This window comes from Siniperca chuatsi, linkage group LG3, assembly GCF_020085105.1.
Source record: "Siniperca chuatsi isolate FFG_IHB_CAS linkage group LG3, ASM2008510v1, whole genome shotgun sequence".
Classification (NCBI taxonomy): Eukaryota; Metazoa; Chordata; class Actinopteri; order Centrarchiformes; family Sinipercidae; genus Siniperca; species Siniperca chuatsi.
The window spans coordinates 1546433-1564867 of NC_058044.1; the positions used below are offsets into that span (position 1 = coordinate 1546433).

General features: G+C 42.0%; 2 protein-coding genes across 17 annotated transcripts in view; one reads left to right on the forward strand and one right to left on the reverse strand.

Annotated features, from left to right (window-relative positions):
• The window catches only part of LOC122873028 (NACHT, LRR and PYD domains-containing protein 12-like), a 1034258-nt gene that overhangs the window by 499902 nt on the left and 515921 nt on the right, over positions 1-18435 (forward strand). For 4 of the 16 annotated variants that reach the window (XM_044189269.1, XM_044189271.1, XM_044189272.1 and 1 more), the window contains 6 exons: positions 7241-7330; positions 10653-12519; positions 12880-13053; positions 13318-13491; positions 13798-13971; positions 18170-18343. The exons of 2 other annotated variants lie outside the window; for them this stretch is intronic. In XM_044189269.1, the coding sequence (XP_044045204.1) occupies positions 7241-7330; positions 10653-12519; positions 12880-13053; positions 13318-13491; positions 13798-13971; positions 18170-18343 (2653 nt within the window). Of the gene's footprint in view, positions 1-152; positions 262-1636; positions 1947-7240; positions 7331-10652; positions 12520-12879; positions 13054-13317; positions 13492-13797; positions 13972-18169; positions 18344-18435 lie in introns of those variants that run through there. 10 more of the 16 variants (XM_044189279.1, XM_044189278.1, XM_044189267.1 and 7 more) reach the window with 9 other exon arrangements.
• The window catches only part of LOC122873033 (NACHT, LRR and PYD domains-containing protein 3-like), a 573599-nt gene that overhangs the window by 206872 nt on the left and 348292 nt on the right, over positions 1-18435 (reverse strand). The gene's annotated exons all lie outside the window — the stretch shown is intronic.

Here is an 18435-nt window from a genome sequence, read left to right on the forward strand (position 1 = left end):
AACACAAAAACCACATATCATGCGGTTGTGTTGATGTAATAATGTACAATGTACAGTGGATATTTCGTCAACATGAAAAAGAGGAACCTGAAAAAGCTGAAGTTGGAATCTCACTCTTACGTACAGACACAGCCCAACTGTATTACCTCACTCTTCATTTCCTCTAAACTTACTTGACTTAAATGCAGCAGCCAGCGTGCAGGGTGACTGGACTTTGATGTTGTCGGCAAGTTCTAATATTCTCCAAACCTTCACAGAAAGGTAAAGTCTTATGTTTTTTTTTATGCTTTAGCTCATTATGTAGATAACTTTGTAGATACATCTGTAATGTGATGCAAAGCTTATGGTCTATTTGTATTCCTTTCATGTCACTGTAAACAGTTCTCTGTCTCTAGACTGAAGCTATCAAGATTCTTGCTGTTTATTTAGTGTACTTCAAGAGTAACTGAGTATCACCTCAGTTTTTATCTAGCACCAGCATTTAGGGTTGCCAACTTCCTGAAATTCATTAGCATCTCCTTTAACATTTACCATTTCCATTTAGTGGTGCTTTTACTCAAATATGGCTTTCTTTAATTGAAGGAAGTGTAAGCACTGTGCCATAGCGTTGTGTCGTTTGCGAATGACATTATCTATATCAGCATTTCCCAAATCTCCCTGCTGGAGTACCCCTTGTCCTGCATGTTTTAGATCTCTCCCTGCTCCAACACTGCTGATTCAAATGATTGATAACAAGCTGATCATTTAAATCAGCTGTGTTGGAGCAGGGAGAGATCTAAAACGTGAGGACAAGCGGTACTCCAGAAGAGGTTTAGGAAACGTTGATCTAGACTGATTTTATATGCATAGGCTAACATTACACGTTACCATGCACACTCGCTCATACGCACACATACATAACGTTACTGTTTTGAAAAGAGGACAGCTATAAGGATTTATGGAATTATTTTTTTATCCAGTACCTTCAGTGTTTGTTTATAGAGTTTATGGAGTGGTTGCATTGTTGTGTTGCTTGCCTGAGACCAAGTTGTGACACAATATGAGAGATGGGATAGTATCATAGAGTGTATGAACAAAATTTCTGCATCTGTACTCATTACATTTCGAATAAATTAAAAATGAGCTAGGTTATGTTTGACAATCCCCGAATTAAAAAATAATCTAATCTCACCACTTGTCATAGTTTACAATGCGTGGTGAAACCTGATATTTTATGAAAAAATGGGTGGTTGAACCTGAGACTGTATTCATGTACAATGTAGGGTGGATATTTCGTCAACATGAAAAAGAGGAACCTGAAAAAGCTGTTGGAATCTCACTCCTACGTACATTTCACTGCGAGGAAACGGTGCATGTTCACTGAATTTAGGCTACACAGTGAACGTGAGCCCTGAGTGATAAACAGTCACTGAGTCGCTCAAGCCCGCCCCTCTCCCTCTCATGTTTTGAAGACTTGAAGTAGGAAGTAGTCCAAATATTTTATTTAATCACTAGTGTGACACTTTAAAATTACATTACGTTCCGCCCACAGACCAGCAGCAGGAGCTCTAACTGGCACAGTTAGACTGCACACAAATACTACAAACTACAAACACAGCTGCTGCTCTGTTACATTTGTGTTAAAATTTTCCTCCAGGTTGAAAACACTGCCTGATTTTAACAGGAAGCCACGATGACACCAGAGGACCTTTTGAACACTCTGGAGAATTTAAAGAAGGAGGAATTCACAAAGTTCAAATGGTATCTGCAGCAGCCGGACATCCTGGAAGGCTACCAACCCATCAAAGTGTCCGAGCTGGAGGAGGCAGACAGGTTGAAAACAGTGAATCTGATGGTGAACATATATAAACTTCATGGAGCTCTGAAGGTGACCAAGAAGGTTTTAGAGAAGATACCTAGGAACGATCTGGTGCAGAGTCTGTCAGACACCAGCTCAGGACCAGAAGGTCAGTCACAGTTTTTTTTGTGCAACTTTTTTATTTGTATTTTCAGGCAAAAAGAGTGGGTTGACACGGGCGACACAATACTTGTAAAGGAACAGGTGCTCTCAGTACAGAAGCTCTTTGCATTCACCAAAGAAAGAGGCATGATGGCTCTACCTGATTTCATTCTCCTTTATTTACTCCTTGGTTTGAGACACTTGGAGATATTAATGTCACTGAGTAATGTGGATGATTTTATTATTAGTGTGGTATTTTATGCCTTGAGTGAATAAACAATGAGATGAATGAGGTTGGTATATTTGATAGATGTGAAATAAAGCAGTCGTTTCCTGCATGTTGTTGTCAGAAAGTTTATGTATTAGACACGAAGAGTATTAAAAATTCCCCCTCACCCCCCGTGGGGTAGTATGTGTCATCCTCAAGCTCTGGTCCTCTACCAGAGGCCTGGGAGTTTGAGGGTTCTGTGCAGCATCTTAGTTGTTCCTAGGACTGCACTCTTCTGGACAGAGACTTCAGATGTTGTTCCTGGAATCTGCTGGAGCCACTCTCCCAGTTTGGGAGTCACAGCCCCCAGTGTTTCCATTACCACTGGCTCCACTGTTGCTTTTACTCTGCACATCTTTTCTAGCTCCTCTTTCAGCCCTTGGTATTTTTCGAGCTTCTCGTGTTCCTTCTTCTTGATGTTGCTGTCACTTGGGATTGCTACATCTATCACCGCTGCCTTCTTCTGCTGTTTGTCGATCAACACGATGTCTGGTTGGTTACCCATCACCAGTTTGTCAGTCTGGATCTGGAAATCCCACAGGATCTTAGCTTGGTCATTCTCAGCTACCTTAGGAGGTGTCTTCCATTTTGACCTTGGGACTTCCAGCCCTAACTCTTGGCAGATGTTCCTGTGCACTATGCCAGCCACTTGGTTTTGGCGTTCCATGTACGCTGTTCCTGCCAGCATCTTACACCCTGCTGTTACGTGCTGAACTGTCTCAGGGGCGTCTTTGCACAGTCTGCACCTGAGGTCCTGTCCGCTGTGGTAGACCCTAGCCTCTATTGATCTTGTACTGAGTGCCTTTTCTTGTGCTGCCATGATTAGTGTTTCTGTGCTGTCCTTTAGTCCAGCCTTTTCCTATCACTGGTAGGATTTCTTGATATCAGCCACTTCTATCTGTCGGTGGTACTTGCCGTGCAGGGGCTTGTCTCTCCATGATGGTTTATCCTCCTCCTCATCATCCTTAGATTTCTGATGCCTGAGGTATATATATATATATATGTTAATGACAAGTAGTATGTGAACATTGCAAAGGCATCTACAGTCTCTGGGATTGTTCAAGCTGAAAGAACTCTGACCTGCTCAAAGTTCCTCTGTTCCTTCAGGAGAAGCTAAACCAGTACGAGGTGCTTCATGGATACAAAGTAATTTATCAGAAATGCATAAATGCTATCAAAATGTATGACCCTGTCTAAATACTATGGTGCCATTTTAAAGCAATAAAGTGTGATAAAATGTTTGCTACAAGGTCTTTTCTCAGAATTATGAAATAAGGTCTCCAATTGTTTTTTTCTTTAGGGAATGCAATGTGCTTCTGCATCACAGTGACATATGTAATGGCTTACATCTTATACGGACATATGTGTTAATCTATTTCTTTCAGTATTTTCCTTATTGATCATATCGTAGTCTTAAGGTGAAGATCATTTTATTTCATACAGTTTATTTCACGTGACTTACTTTTCTTATTTCTTCAAAATGGAAAAATTAAAAAATTAATTTGCAAAAATCTAAATTGTACCGTTAATTGAATTTGGTTTTTTTGGGGTTTTTTTTATTCAGACAACAAAAACTTTTTTCGTTATATACAAAACAGGGTATTTTCGTTAATTTGTTTTTTAGTTTAAACCAAAAAACAAACTATCAAAACATACACGGACCCAAACGAATTTGTCAAGGAGCAGGCAAGAATCAAAAATCCAATAAACTGGCAAGGTTCAGGAAAACTAAACAAAGACCCAAAAACACTGGGAATACTAAACACTAGGAAAAAGGCTGGAACGCTTGACACGTGATACAAAGACAGACTGGCACTGAGACAAGGGAACACAGACGAAATACACTAGGGAAGGACTAAGAGGCACAGGTGAAACTAATCAGGATCGGGCAGACAATCACACAGGTGGAAAAACACACAAAGACAGGAAGTGAAGTATACCTCGAAACAATGGACCACAAGCTCCTTCTCAACCTGTCTTCTGAAAGCGACCTATTCGACGAAGACCAACTAAATCCCGAAGTCCTGTCCAACCTCGTCAGCAACCCCAGCTGCGTTCAGCAGTTGACATTCCCCGGCTCTCATCCTCCAACAACTCCAACATTGTCGGGCCTTCACCTCCCAGCAGCTCCAGGGGAAGATCCCGGCTTCGGCATTTTAAGGGACGCATTCTCTTCCAGTCGCCTCTCCTGACCCGCTCAAGATCTGACAGGCGAAGCCACCGCGACCCATATTCACCCAGCCATCACACCGACTGTCCTTCCACTCCAAACATATCCCAGTGGACAGTCGCTCGCCTGAAGCAAGTGCTCAGCCAGCAAAACATCACTTTTTGCCACTCCAACAATAAAGCCAAACTTTTCCAACAGCTTACAGACTCCCAGCAAAACACCACTCTCCGTAGCTTCCCAAGCACTTCCAGGTTTCCAGCGTTGCATCCGGGGCAAAGTTGATGACTTCATGGCGCGCCACACAGCCAACAAAGCTCAGCCCTCCACATCAGTAAATGATATTATAAAGATTACGGTCTAGACCTGCTCTATATTAAAAGTGCAATGAGATAACTTCTGTTATGAATTGGCACTATATAAATAAAATTTAATTGAATTGAATCAGCCCTCCCAGAGGGCCAGGTTGTACCTAACACCTCTACCAGCTCCCTCTGTTTCTCATTTCTCCTCTATTTTACCCAAGGCTTCACTAATAACCCGAGCTCCTATTTTTCCCATCCCATTTTTTTCGGCCACCACAGCTCCTCCCACCTCGCAAAAAGATTATCCCCATCTACTCTGCCAACAGCGCCATCGTAGACATCATTAACAAAGGACAGACCCGTTCTCTAGACATCATGCAATTTATGCGGAGGATAACACTGATTTCGGCCCAGCACTAATTCGCCATCTGAGCCTCCCATATCCCAGGTCACAAAAACGCGATCGCTGATTCTCTTTCTCACTTATTACAGAAATTGAGACGATTGGCACCAGCCTCCAGCCCTCTTCCGACTCCAGTCCCACCGTTTTCAGCCACCATCTTCAACTGACACCACAGCTGGAACACCTAGTCACCACCTCTCAAGAAACCATCCTCAACAGTTTCGCTCCCAGAACATTCTCGTCATACCTAACCGGATGGAATTGCTTCAAAGTTTTCCTTGCCTCCCACAGCCTTCTGTTCCCTTCTCTCGATGTCCTGACCCTGTCTAGCTTCATCACCTTCACCCATTCCATCCTCTGGATTAAATCCTCCACCATCCTCCATCAAGTCTACATCAGTGGCATAAACTTCTTCGTCTGTCCTTGGGGGCACCTTGTCCCATGTACACATCAGCATGCTAATCAAAGGTCTCCGTAAGGCCGAACCACATCCCACGGCAAAATTCCACATCAGAGCTGTCTCCACAGCTTCTAGACAGAGAATCCCAGACCATATTATTAAAATTCTCGGCTGCTGGTCGTCTCAATCATACCTCACTTACATACAATGATCTTATTGACATCAGAAACGCTCATACACACCTTTCTATTTGAGGTTCTTTTGGGGACTCTATTTTTCATCGCTCGAAGAGACTGCTCCCCCACTCAGAGTCTCAACTCCCCTGGTTCCACCTGTCTTCCAGCCACAAGCAGGCACTGGTCCATATTTGAACTCCTCCATCCCACTGTCCACAACCCAGATTCCTCCCGTCATCCCTTCCCCACCTTCCCCTCATCCTTCTCCCCTTATCCCTTTGACCCTCACCTCTTCATCCCTCGACCCTTACCCACATCCCTCCATCCCTTCATGCCTCATTCCTCCCTCTGGACCCTCAGTTCATCCCTCCCGCATCAACTCAGCTCTCCTCCATACATAACATGCAATAAACTGTTCTAAATCCATATGTTTACCGACGTGGTTTTTGTTAGTGAACTGTATGAAGGTAGGTAGTTGGACCCTTCTGAAATGAACACGTATTTAGTTACAAATCAATGATTTTGAGTATCCTGTATTTTTGACTAACAGCCATCATGTTGTGAGACCATTATTGCCTAGGTAGTGGTAGGCTCTCAGCTTTTAAGAATTTGTTTTTCACAAGTTGTGACTCTTAATTGATCTGTGGTGCATGTGGGATTTGCTTCCTTTATTAATGTGTGAGTGCAGCAAAGGGTTAAGTGCAGTGTGGATAAGGTTAAAAGGGTTGTTTTTATACATTAAAGGAGGTTTTGACTAACTGTGTGTTAGATAAGTAGCAGAGTGATGCAGATGCTAAAAAAATGTAAGATTGTTGACTGACTGTGAGGAGTATTAACATGTCAGCAAATTTAATTGTAACAGTACATCCTTTTTGTGAGTGCTGTTGTTTTTTATGATAATCATATTTCAGTAATTTATTTATAGGAATTCAAATGAAGTTTCAGATGTACTAACTTGTCTTTATAATTTTTCACATCCTTTATTATTTTGTAGTTTTTCTAGTTTGAATAATTGTACCTAGAAATAAACATTCATTGGTGGAGATAAACAGCGATCACTGTCACGGACTAACAGGCAGAGGACACCGAGATGGATGGGAATGTCTTTATTTATGATGACAGCCAGCAGTGTGGAGATAGGTAGAGTGGATCTGGGGAAGTTCACCGGAGGGAAGCCACAGGAGACCGGAGAGACCGAGGAGGAATGGAGAAACCACGGAGGACTGGAGAACACACGGGGAACTGGAGAGATATAGAAATAGTCTGGTGCATGGAGTCCTATCCACAAACGAGGTTGGACACTGAGTGTGGAGAGTGGAGTGAATTTATCCTGGGTGTGATTGGGGCTGATTAAGGGCAGGAGTGTAATTAGGAGCAGGTGTGGGTGATTATGGGCTGGTGAGGACATGACAGGCTGTGGCAATCACACTCCGACTAATCAGCTATCCAAGACGAAAATATATAACCTACAGTACATGCACAGACAAATTAAAAATGAAAACTACTTAACAAGTGCTGAATAACTTAATGATAAATAATAAGTCAAATTGAAAATATAACACATAATCTATCTCTCTCTCAGTGTCAGTGGATGTCAGTGATGTTGGAGAGACTTCAGAGAACAGAGGACCGTCCTCCTCTCAGAGTGAAGGTAAAGCTGCTGTATTCTCTGGTTTGTATGGAAGCCCTGAAAGACAAAGTGTAGTTTTTAAGTTTGAAAAAATAAAGTTTGACTTTCTCTAAGTGACGTTATGACTCCATTATAACTGAGTGAAAGCAAAGGCAGGAGAACTTGATGAGATTTAGTTGAAGCAGCATCAGAGTAAATGTAGGCCTTTAAGTCTTAAAAAGTATTAAATTCCGTTCCTTAAAAAGGCCCTACTAACTATTAAAAAGTCAACTTTACAAAGGTCTTGCATATTTTTTCTTGGCTGTGGTAGACAGTTACATAACTTTCATAAATAACATTTATTTTGTATGTGGTTGTGTGAGCTGTAAGGAGATGTTTACATAATAAACTAAAAGTTGGATTGTTGTGACAGTTGATTGAGTTGCAGGAGGCTGTTCAATCATGTTTGTAGTTTGTTTCACTCAGCACCATGAGACCTGTAGCTAACACTGTTACTACTGCAGCTACAGCAGCTAGGAAGCTCATCCACTCATAATAGACAAGTGAAATGTTTAGCAAAGATTTAAATTAATTTAAATGAATGAATTGCTTTTTAATTGGTTAATCCTTCCATCAATTTTCTACTGTTCATCTGGGTCCAGGTCATCTTAATTGAAAGTGGTTACAGTATATACATCTGGGAAGTACTGACAAAAATGTGATATAAATGTCAATAAATTAATTGTACTTAAATTACTGTCCCTACTTTTGTCATTCTTAGACCAGTATTACTGTGAATAATGTATTCAATTTAATTCTATGTGATATTTGTTTAGATGAACAGTGGAGAAACTGAGCGTATATAGAATCAGAGGCAGCCAAAAGTGTGTTCAGGCTGAATGGGAGGCAAATTTTCGAGGCTGCCCGATTGCAGATAAAAGTCAATACAAAGATGAGACGGCTCACCTAGAAACACTAACTGCCAAACCTGATAGGCCACTCTGAATGCTCAGTCCTAACTTCTGATATACAATACACACATGGACAATACACATGTACTGGTTGAAGTAATATAATTATTTGTATCTCATACATTAAGTACAATTCAATTCAATTTTATTTATATAGCGCCAATTCACAACAGAAGTTATCTCATTGCACTTTTCCTATAGAGCAGGTCTAGACCGTACTCTTTATAATTATAATATAATTTTTAAAAGTACAGTACTTTAGCAAATATACTTACTTTCCAACATTGTTTACTAAGTTAGAATTTACCCATGACTGAATTCAAACAGGTTGCACCAAATAAACATGTAAAGTTTTGGTTGTTACTAAAAATTTACACCTGTCAAAAAGTAGATATCACTGTTATGTAGCTAACTGAGAGGATGCTAATTGAGAAAGAGATATACTTGCTAAGACATTATTTACATTTGAGTGATGCAACCAGATTTAGACTTTAATACTAAGCAGTTGTTACTGAAATATTTGTGACGACTTTGGATCCAAAATGAGTGATGGCTTCAAGAACTGCTGCAACTCAATAAAAAGAGATTTTGAGAACAAAATAATATTTTTGAGAAATGTGTTGTAATATTTCACAATTAAATTCCAATATCGCTAAATCTTATAGCCAACAAAAGGTGAGGATGTAACCCTACATCAGATCTGTCAGGGTAAGAAAGAAGACTGAACCACTTCAGAACCAGACTGTGATGAGGACAATATGTCTTTGAACTTGTGAACATGTGAAAATTTCAATAAAATCTGCTTCCCTAATGATAAGACAGAGTTGATTCCAAAGATGTGGAGCTCAGTAATGACTTGCTGTCAATGACACTGTCATTTTTTTCTCCTTGATTCAAGGGACAGTAATATGAGATTGACTCTGCGGGAATCTGTTTGAAAAGGGCAAAGCGCATCAGTCAACCCTCCTTCTTAGCCCTCCACTTGACCTGGGCTTAACATGGATCAGATGTGTTTATATCCACCTGTTGTTATGCACAATCTCAATTTACACATAAAAAATAACCTAAGGGGAAATGCAGGACTTTGACTAGGCCACTCCAAAGTCTTCATTTTGTTCTTCTTCAGCTATTCAGAGGTGGACTTGCTGTTGTACTTTTGTCTCGTCAGTCCACAGAGTATTTTCCCAAAAGTCTTGATGATCCCCAAGACTTTTGGGAAAATACTCTGTGGACAAAAATGTAACTTTTTGGAAGGTGTGTGTCCCATTACATCTGGCGTAAAAGTAACAGCGCATTTCAGAAAAAGAACATCATACCAACAGTAAAATGTGATGGTCTGGGGCTGTTTTGCTGCTTCAGGACCTGGAAGACATGCTGTGATAAATGGAACCATGAATTCTGCTGTCTACCAAAAACTCCTGAAGGAGAACGTCCGGCCATCTGTTCGTGACCTCAAGCTGAAGCGAACTTGGGTTCTGCAGCAGGACAATGATCCAAAACACACCAGCAAGTCCACCTCTGAATGGCTGAAGAAGAACAAAATGAAGACTTTGGAGTGGCCTAGTCAAAGTCCTGGCCTGAATCCTATTGAGATGCTGTGGCATGACCTTAAAAAGGCAGTTCATGCTCGAAAACCCTCCAATGTGGCTGAATTACAACAATTCTGCAAAGATGAGTGGGCCAAATTTCCTCCACAGCACTGTAAAAGACTTGTTGCAAGTTATCGCAAACGCTTGATTGCAGTTGTTGCTGCTAAGGGTGGCCCAACCAGTTATTAGCTTTAGGGGGCAATCACTTTTTCACACAGGGCCATGTAGGTTTGGATTTTGTTTTCCCTTAATAATAACAACCTTCATTTAAAAACTGCATTTTGTGTTTACTTGTGTTAACTTTGACTAATATTTAAATTTGTTTGATGATCTGAAACATTTAAGTGTGACGAACATGCAAAAAAATAAGAAATCAGGAAGGGGGCAAATACTTTTTCACACCACTGTATATGGACAGAAAGAGAATAGTGAAACTGATGCTACAGGACTTTTCTTTGTGACATTTCAACCAGTAGATGGCAGCAACACCAGCGGCTGCTCAGTGGTCACCAGTCCAGGACCGTGGTTATACTGGGCAGCTCTCTGTTGTAAATGTGTTGTAAAGCAAGGGTGTATAAAAGAGAATCATGTGTTTGAACCTAAACGTTAAGATAGCTTGCTGTTACACAATTACAAATCTCTGAATACTAGAATACTGTCCACAGACAACTTGCTCCACCTGTAACTGCACAATTCTGTTTGACTGCATTTTAGTTTCTCTTCAGAAACAAACTTTTAAGGGAAAAACACATGCATTTACCGAGGTATCTGTACATATTTACAGCCTAATTATATGTTGTTGTTTTTTCTATTTATGTCACACAGATGTGATTGTTCCAGTACCAGAGCCACAACCCATCTCATATTACAAACACTTGCTTCAATCAAACCTCCAGAATAAGTTTATATGTGCACAAGAGGGGTGGGCACAAAAGAAGGATGAGCAACGTCTGGATGATATCTACACAGAGCTTTACATCACAGCTGGGGGTGACATACACATTAACACACAGCATGAGGTCAGGCAGATTGAGGCAGCGGTGGTGAAGCCAGCAGGAATAGAGAAACCAATTAAACCTAGTGACATGTTCAAACACCCCTGTGGAAGATATAAACCCATAAGAACAGTGCTGACCAATGGGATCGCAGGAATTGGCAAAACATTTCTTGTGTGCAAGTTTGTGTTGGACTTAGCTGAAGGAAGAGCCAATCAAGATGTGCATCTTGTATTCCCCTTCACCTTCCGCCAGCTGAATTTATGGAAGGGAGAAAAGTTTAATTTGGCAGAGCTCATTCATGAATGTCTCAGGGAGACCAGAGACATCAAGGAAGAAGCTCTTAATCACATCTTTACAACTCTGCAGTCATCCGGAAACACAAACTATGACAGAAGTAAATTCAAACTTCTGTTTGTTTTGGATGGACTTGACGAGAGCCGACTTCATCTGGACTGCTCTACCAATAAAAACCAGGACGCAGACTTTGATGTGACAGAGTCAACCTCAGTGGATGTGCTGCTGACAAACCTCATCAGGGGGAAACTGCTTCCCTCTGCTCGCCTCTGGATAACCACACGACCTGCAGCAGCCAATCGGATCCATTCTGATTTTGTCGACATGGTGACAGAGGTCAGAGGGTTCACTGACCCACAGAAGGAGGAGTACTTCAGGAAGAGATTCACAGATGAGGAGCAGGCCAGCAGAATCATCTCCCACATCAAGACATCACGAAGCCTCCACATCATGTGCCACATCCCAGTCTTCTGCTGGATCACTGCTACAGTTCTGGAGGATGTGTTGAAGACCAGAGAGGGAGGAGAGCTGCCCAAGACCCTGACTGAAATGTATGCAGAATTCTTGAGGTTTCAGATAGATCAGACAAAACAGAGGAATAACCAAAAAAAGTGCATTCAGTACATTAAGTCATTAGCAAAACTAGCTTTCCACCAGCTGGAAAAGGGCAACCTGATCTTCTATGAGAAAGAACTAAAAGAGAGCGGCATTGATGTCAGTGGAGCCTCGGTGTACTCAGGAGTGTTCACAGAGGTCTTTAAAGAGGAGCGTGGAAGGAAGAATGATGAAGAAAAGATGTTTAGCTTTGTCCATCTGAGTGTTCAGGAGTTTCTGGCTGCTTTGTATGTAGAGAGGGCACTCGTTAAGAAAAACAAGAATGTGATGTCTGAGCAAGAGCAAACTTTTGGTAAATATGTGCAAATGGTTATCAGAAAACCATCTATGACAGATGTCCACAGGTTTGCTATTGACAAGGCCTTACAGAGTCCAAATGGGCACCTGGACTTGTTCCTCCGCTTCCTCCTGGGTCTTTCTCTGCAGACCAATCAGACTCTCCTACGAGGCCTGCTGAAAAACAAAAGAAGCTCAGAGACCAATCAGGAAACAGTCGAGTACATCAAGAAGAAGATCAGTAAGAATCTGTCGGCAGAGAGAAACATCAATCTGTTCCACTGTCTGAATGAACTGAATGATCTTTCTCTAGTAGAGGAGATCCAACACTACTTGAGTTCAGGAAGTCTCTCCACAGATAAACTGTCTCCTGCTCAGTGGTCAGCTCTGGTCTTCATCTTACTGTCATCAGAAAAAGATCTGGACATGTTTGACCTGAAGAAATACTCTCCTTCAGAGGAGGCTCTTCTGAGACTGCTGCCAGTGGTCAAAGCCTCCAACAAAGCTCTGTAAGTGGACAGATAACTGCAGATACTAACTGTATCACATGTGTAGGGTTGTTCTCAACTAATAAATGTCTTAGTCAACTGACAGTCACAAGATTTAATATTTAGTCAATGAATTGACTAGTGGATCATTTGAAAAGTCTATGAAATTGTTTGATCAATGTAGCCATGTAACACATTTTGATAAATTGCTGTTTAGTTCCAGTAATATTCACAATAAAAAATAGTTCTCGTCTCCTGAGACCCTAATGCTTGAATCTTCAACTCATCGGGTCAGAGAGGGCAACCATAGAAATGTGTTTCTCACATTGTAGACAATAGAAATGGTGTCAATGTTTTTCTTTATCACTAACTCTCCTTCAGGCTGAATGGCTGTAATCTGTCACAGAGAAGCTGTGAAGCTCTGTCCTCAGTTCTCAGCTCTCAGTCCTCTAGTCTGAGAGAGTTGGACCTGAGTAACAACGACCTCCAGGATTCAGGAGTGAAACTACTCTCTGCTGGACTGCAGAGTCCACACTGTACACTGGAGACTCTCAGGTCAGATCACACTGTGATGCTTTTGTGCAACACTGTGTTTTCCTGTTGATAAAACAAATGTGGATTTTTGCTGACAAACTATATATGGCAGGCAAATATTCCTTTGGTTTCTACTTTGTTGTTGATGATCATATGTCTGCACTTTCCATCATAAGAACAACCCACAAAAGGAATTCATAAATACACTGAACCCTGTTTACTGACGCTGAACATATCTGGGATTTTAATGCAAAGCATAACGGAAATCATTTTATTTTAAATCAGGTTGCATCAAACTAGGTTCACAAAGAAATGCTGTCAGGAGTTCTCCTCAGTTCTCAGCTCCCAGTCCTCTAGTCTGAGAGAGCTGGACCTAAGTAACAACGACCTGCAGGATTCAGGATTGAAGCTGCTCTCTGCTGGACTGGAGAGTCCACATTGTATACTGGAAATTCTCTGGTAAGATTACACTGTGATGCTTTTGTGTAAAACTTTATTGTACCTCAAACATTAAATGCTCTATGGTGTACTTTTGCATTGCATGAAACATACATATTATCCATTGGTAAAACACACAACTCTTACAGGATTTTTCTCTTTCGTTTGTTAAGTGTGCTTAAACCTTGTCTATTTTTGGATCAGTCAATGTTTACACTCTGAAACATATTTAACATTGAACCCTGTCCTGATCATTGACACTGAAAGGTTTTGGGATGCTTAACAGAACATTAAAGAAATGTTTTTGTTTTTATTTATTATTATTAGGTTGAATCAAACCAGCCTCACAGAGAAATTCTGTGAGGAGTTCTCATTAGTTCTCAGCTCCCAGTCCTCTAGTCTGAGAAAGCTGGACCTGAGTAACAACGACCTACAGGACTCAGGAGTGAAGCTGCTCTCTGTTGGACTGGAGAGTCCACACTGTACACTGGAGTCTCTCAGGTCAGATCACACTGTGATGCTTTTGTGCAGCACTGTGTTTTCCAGTTGATAAATCAAATGTGGATTTTTGCTGTCAAAAACTATATATATATATACATGACAGGTGAATATTCCTTTGGTTTCTACTGGGTATGTATCTGAATATGTTATTTGGGAAAGCACAAATTATTCAATGGAAACAGATATTTCTTCAACCCACAGTTGCTCGTTATTATTCGGGGAGGAAGTCAGCTCAGGAATGTGACAAACAGTGTGAGACATGGAACTAAAAAAGGGTGTTAAATCAGCTGCAGCAGAGAATAAGCTGCTGGTGTGTCTGTTTAACTTTCTATCTGTGTGTCTGAAGCTACTGGTGTGTCTGAGGCTGCAGGAGGCCAGACCTCCAGAGAGCTTCACTGGCCGAGTGTCAGTGGGATGCATGCAGTCTCACCTGGGCAGGGCCCAGGCCTACAGTTCTGTGAACAGTAGCTACACAACAATGCACAATAATGAACAAAAATTAAGGATGACTTTATTATGGGTATTTATGGGTAAATTGTTTCTATTTCAAATGACTCTGAGTACCTTTTAAAGCACTACACAAAAAATTATAATTTTTTATTATTATTGAAGATAATCTTTCAATTTATGAAACTTTTTTTTCAGTTTCTGATTGTTCAATGTCCCCCAGTTAAAGGTTGGGTGGTGGTGGGGTTCAGACAGTTCATAAAGTTCATTAGTACTTCTATTCCTGTGTGCACTGACGTAAAGGTGAGCTGCTGTAACAAGAGTTTCCCCTCGGGGATCAATAAAGTATTTCTGATTCTGATTAAAACTTAGTTTAGTTAAAAATAAAATTTAAAAAAGAGAGAAGAAAAGATGTGAAAAGTATGTATGTGATAAAATCAATTTGATGCTTTGACGGCAAAACAATTGTATTTCCAATGAATATTAGGCTAGAAAATACAACCTTTGCACTTTTAACGTGACTTCTGGTATAACCACGCCCACTTCCGTTCCTATATCTGAATACAGATACAGACAGAGATAATTTTGTTGATTGAACAGATACAGATAATGATGCCTCTGTACACCTCTAGTTTCTACTGTGTTGTTGATGATCATATGTATGCACATTCCATCATAAGAACCATCCACAAAAGGAATTAATAAATAAACTGAACCTTGTTCACACTGAACATAGCTGGTGTCTTCTTGTGCCAGTCCCAAGTCTGGATAAATGCAGAGGGTTGTGTCAGGAAGGGCATCCGACGTAAAACACATGCCAAATTAAAAATGCGAATCGTGAAAATGACTTCCATACCGGATCGGTCGGGGCCCGGGTTAAAAACGACCGCCACTGGTGCTGTTGACCTACAGGGTACCGGTGGAAATTGGACTACTGTTGGTCAAAGACGAAGAAGGAGAGGAGGAAGGTGTGTTCGTAGGCAGAGAGAGAAGAGGAAAGCTAAGAATGTAGGACTGACAGTAGGGACTTTGAATGTTGGGACTATGACAGGGAAGGCTAGAGAGTTGATTGACATGATGCAGAGAAGGAAGGTGGACATACTGCGTGTCCAGGAGACCAGGTGAAAGGTAGCAAGGCTAGAAGCTTAGGAGCAGGGTTCAAGTTGTTCTACCATGGGTCAGATAGGAAGAGAAACGGAGTAGGAGTTATTCTGAAAGAGGAGTTTGTGAGGAATGTTCTAGAGGTGAAAAGAGTATCAGACAGGTTGATGAGTCTGAAGCTGGAAATTGAAGGGGTGATGTTCAATGTTGTGAGTGGTTGTGAGTGGTGAAGGGAACAGAGGTGATGAGAATGTGATGGGCAGGTTTGGTCTTCAGGACAGGAACGCAGAAGGACAGATGGTGGTAGACTTTGCAAAGAGGATGGAAATGGCTGTAGTGAACACTTTCTTCCAGAAGAGGCAGGAACATAGGGTGACATATAAGAGCGGAGGTAGAAGCACTCAGGTGGACTACATCTTGTGTAGACGTTGTAATCTGAAAGAGACCAGTGACTGTAAAGTAGTGGTAGGGGAGAGTGTAGCCAGACAACAAAGGATGGTAGTGTGTAAAATGACTCTGGTGGTGAGGAAGATGAAGAGGACAAAGGCAGAGCAGAGGGCGAAGTGGTGGAAGTTGAAAAAGGAAGAATGCTGTGTAGTTTTCAGGGAGGAGCTGAGACAGACTCTGGGTGGTCAGGAAGTGGTCCCAGATGACTGGACCACTACAGCTAATGTGATCAGGGAGACAGGTAGGAGGGTACTCGGTGTGTCTGGAAAGAGGAAAGTGGACAAGGAGACTTGGTGGTGGAACGAGGAAGTGCAGGAGTGTATGTAGAGAAAGAGGTTAGCTAAGAAGAAGTGGGACGCTGAGAGGACTGAAGAGAGTAGACAGGAGTACAGGGAGATGCAGCGTAAGGTGAAGGTAGAGGTGCAAAGGCCAAACAAAGAGCATATGAGGACTTGTATGCTAGGTTGGACACTAAAGAGGGAGAGGTGGATTTGTACAGGTTGGCCAGAAAAGAGATAGAGATGGGAAGGATGTGCAGCAGGTTAGGGTGATTAAAGATAAGGATGGAAATGTATTGACAGGTGCCAGGAGTGTGATGGGAAGATGGAAGGAGTACTTTGAAGAGTTGATAAATGAGGAAAATGAAAGGGAACGAAGAGTAGAAGAGGTGACTGGTGTGGAGCAGGAAGTAGCAAAGATTAGCAAGAGTGAAGTGAGGAGGACATTGAAGAGGATGAAGAGTGGAAAGGCAGTTGGTCCTGATGACATACCTGTGGAGGTATGGAAGTGTCTAGGAGAGGTGGCAGTAGAGTTTCTAACTAGTTTGTTTAACAAGATCTTGGAGAGTGAGAGGATGCCTGAGGAATGGAGAAGTGTACTGGTGCCAATTTTTAAGAACAAGAGAGATGTGCAGTAGCTGTGGCAACTACAGAGGAATAAAGCTGATGAGCCATACAATGAAGTTGTGGGAAAGAGTAGTGGAAGCTAGGCTAAGGGCAGAGGTGAGCATTTGTGAGCAGCAATTTGGTTTCATGCCTAGAAAGATAACAACAGATGCAGTATTTGCTTTGAGGATGCTGATGGAGAAGTACAGAGAAGGTCATAGGGAGTTGCATTGTGTCTTCGTAGATTTAGAGAAAGGGCATGACAGGGTGCCAAGAGAGGAGCTGTGGTATTGTATGAGGAAGTCTGGAGTGGCAGAGAGGGATGTTAGAGTGGTGCAGGACATGTATGAGAGCTGTAAGACCGTGGTGAGGTGTGCTGTAGGTGTGACAGAGGAGTTCAAGGTGGAGGTGGGTCTGCATCAAGGATCGGCTCTGAGCCCCTTCTTGTTTGCTCTGGTGATGGACAGGCTGACAGATGAGATTAGACAGGAATCTCCATGGACTATGATGTTTGCGGATGACATTGTGATTTGTAGTGAAAGCAGGGAACAGGTGGAGGAAAATCTAGAGAGATGGAAGTCTGCTCTGGAAAACAGAGGAATGAAGCTTAGCCGCAGTAAGACAGAATACATGTGTGTCAATGAGAGGGACCCAGGTGGAACGGTGAGGTTACAGAGAGCAGAGATGAAGAAGGTGCAGGACTTTAAGTACTTAGGGTCAACAGTTCAGAGCAATGGAGACTGTGGAAAAGAGGTGAAGAGGCGAGTGCGAGCAGGTTGGAACGGGTGGAGAAAAATGTCAGGTGTGTTGTGTGATAAAAGAGTATCAGCAAGAATGAAGGAAAGGTGTTCAAGATGGTGGTGAGACCAGCAATGTTGTACAGCTTAGAGACAGTGGCGCTGAAGAAAAGACAAGAGGCTAGCAGAGCTTAAGATGTTGAGGTTCTCTTTGGGAGTGACGAGGATGGACAGGATCAGGAATGAGGACATCAGAGGGACAGCTCATGTTAGATATTTCGGAGATAAAGTCAGAGAGGCCAGACTGAGGTGGTTTGGACATGTTCAGAGGAGAGACTGTGAATATATTGGTAGAAGGATGCTGAGGTTGGAGCTGCCAGGCAGGAGGTCTAGAGGAAGACCAAAGAGGAGATTTATGGATGTAGTGAGAGAGGACAGGAACTTAACTGGTGTGAGTGAAGAGGACGCAGAGGACAGGGTTAGATGGAGGCACATGATTCGCTGTGGCGACCCCTGAAAGGGAACAGCCGAAAGGAAAAGAAGAAGATGAACGAAAATGTGTTTTATTTTGTTTTAAATCAGGTTGCATCAAACTAGTCTCACAAAGAAATGCTGTCAGGAGTTCTCCGCAGTTCTCAGCTCCCAGTCCTCTAGTCTGAGAGAGCTGGACCTGAGTAACAACGACCTGCAGGATTCAGGAGTGAAGCTGCTCTCTGCTGGACTGCAGAGTCCACACTGTAAACTGGAGACTCTCAGGTCAGACCCCACTCTGATCTGTTTGTGTAACACCGTATTGTGCTTCAAACATAAAGTGTTTTATGGTCGTTTTACATTGCATGCCGCATACA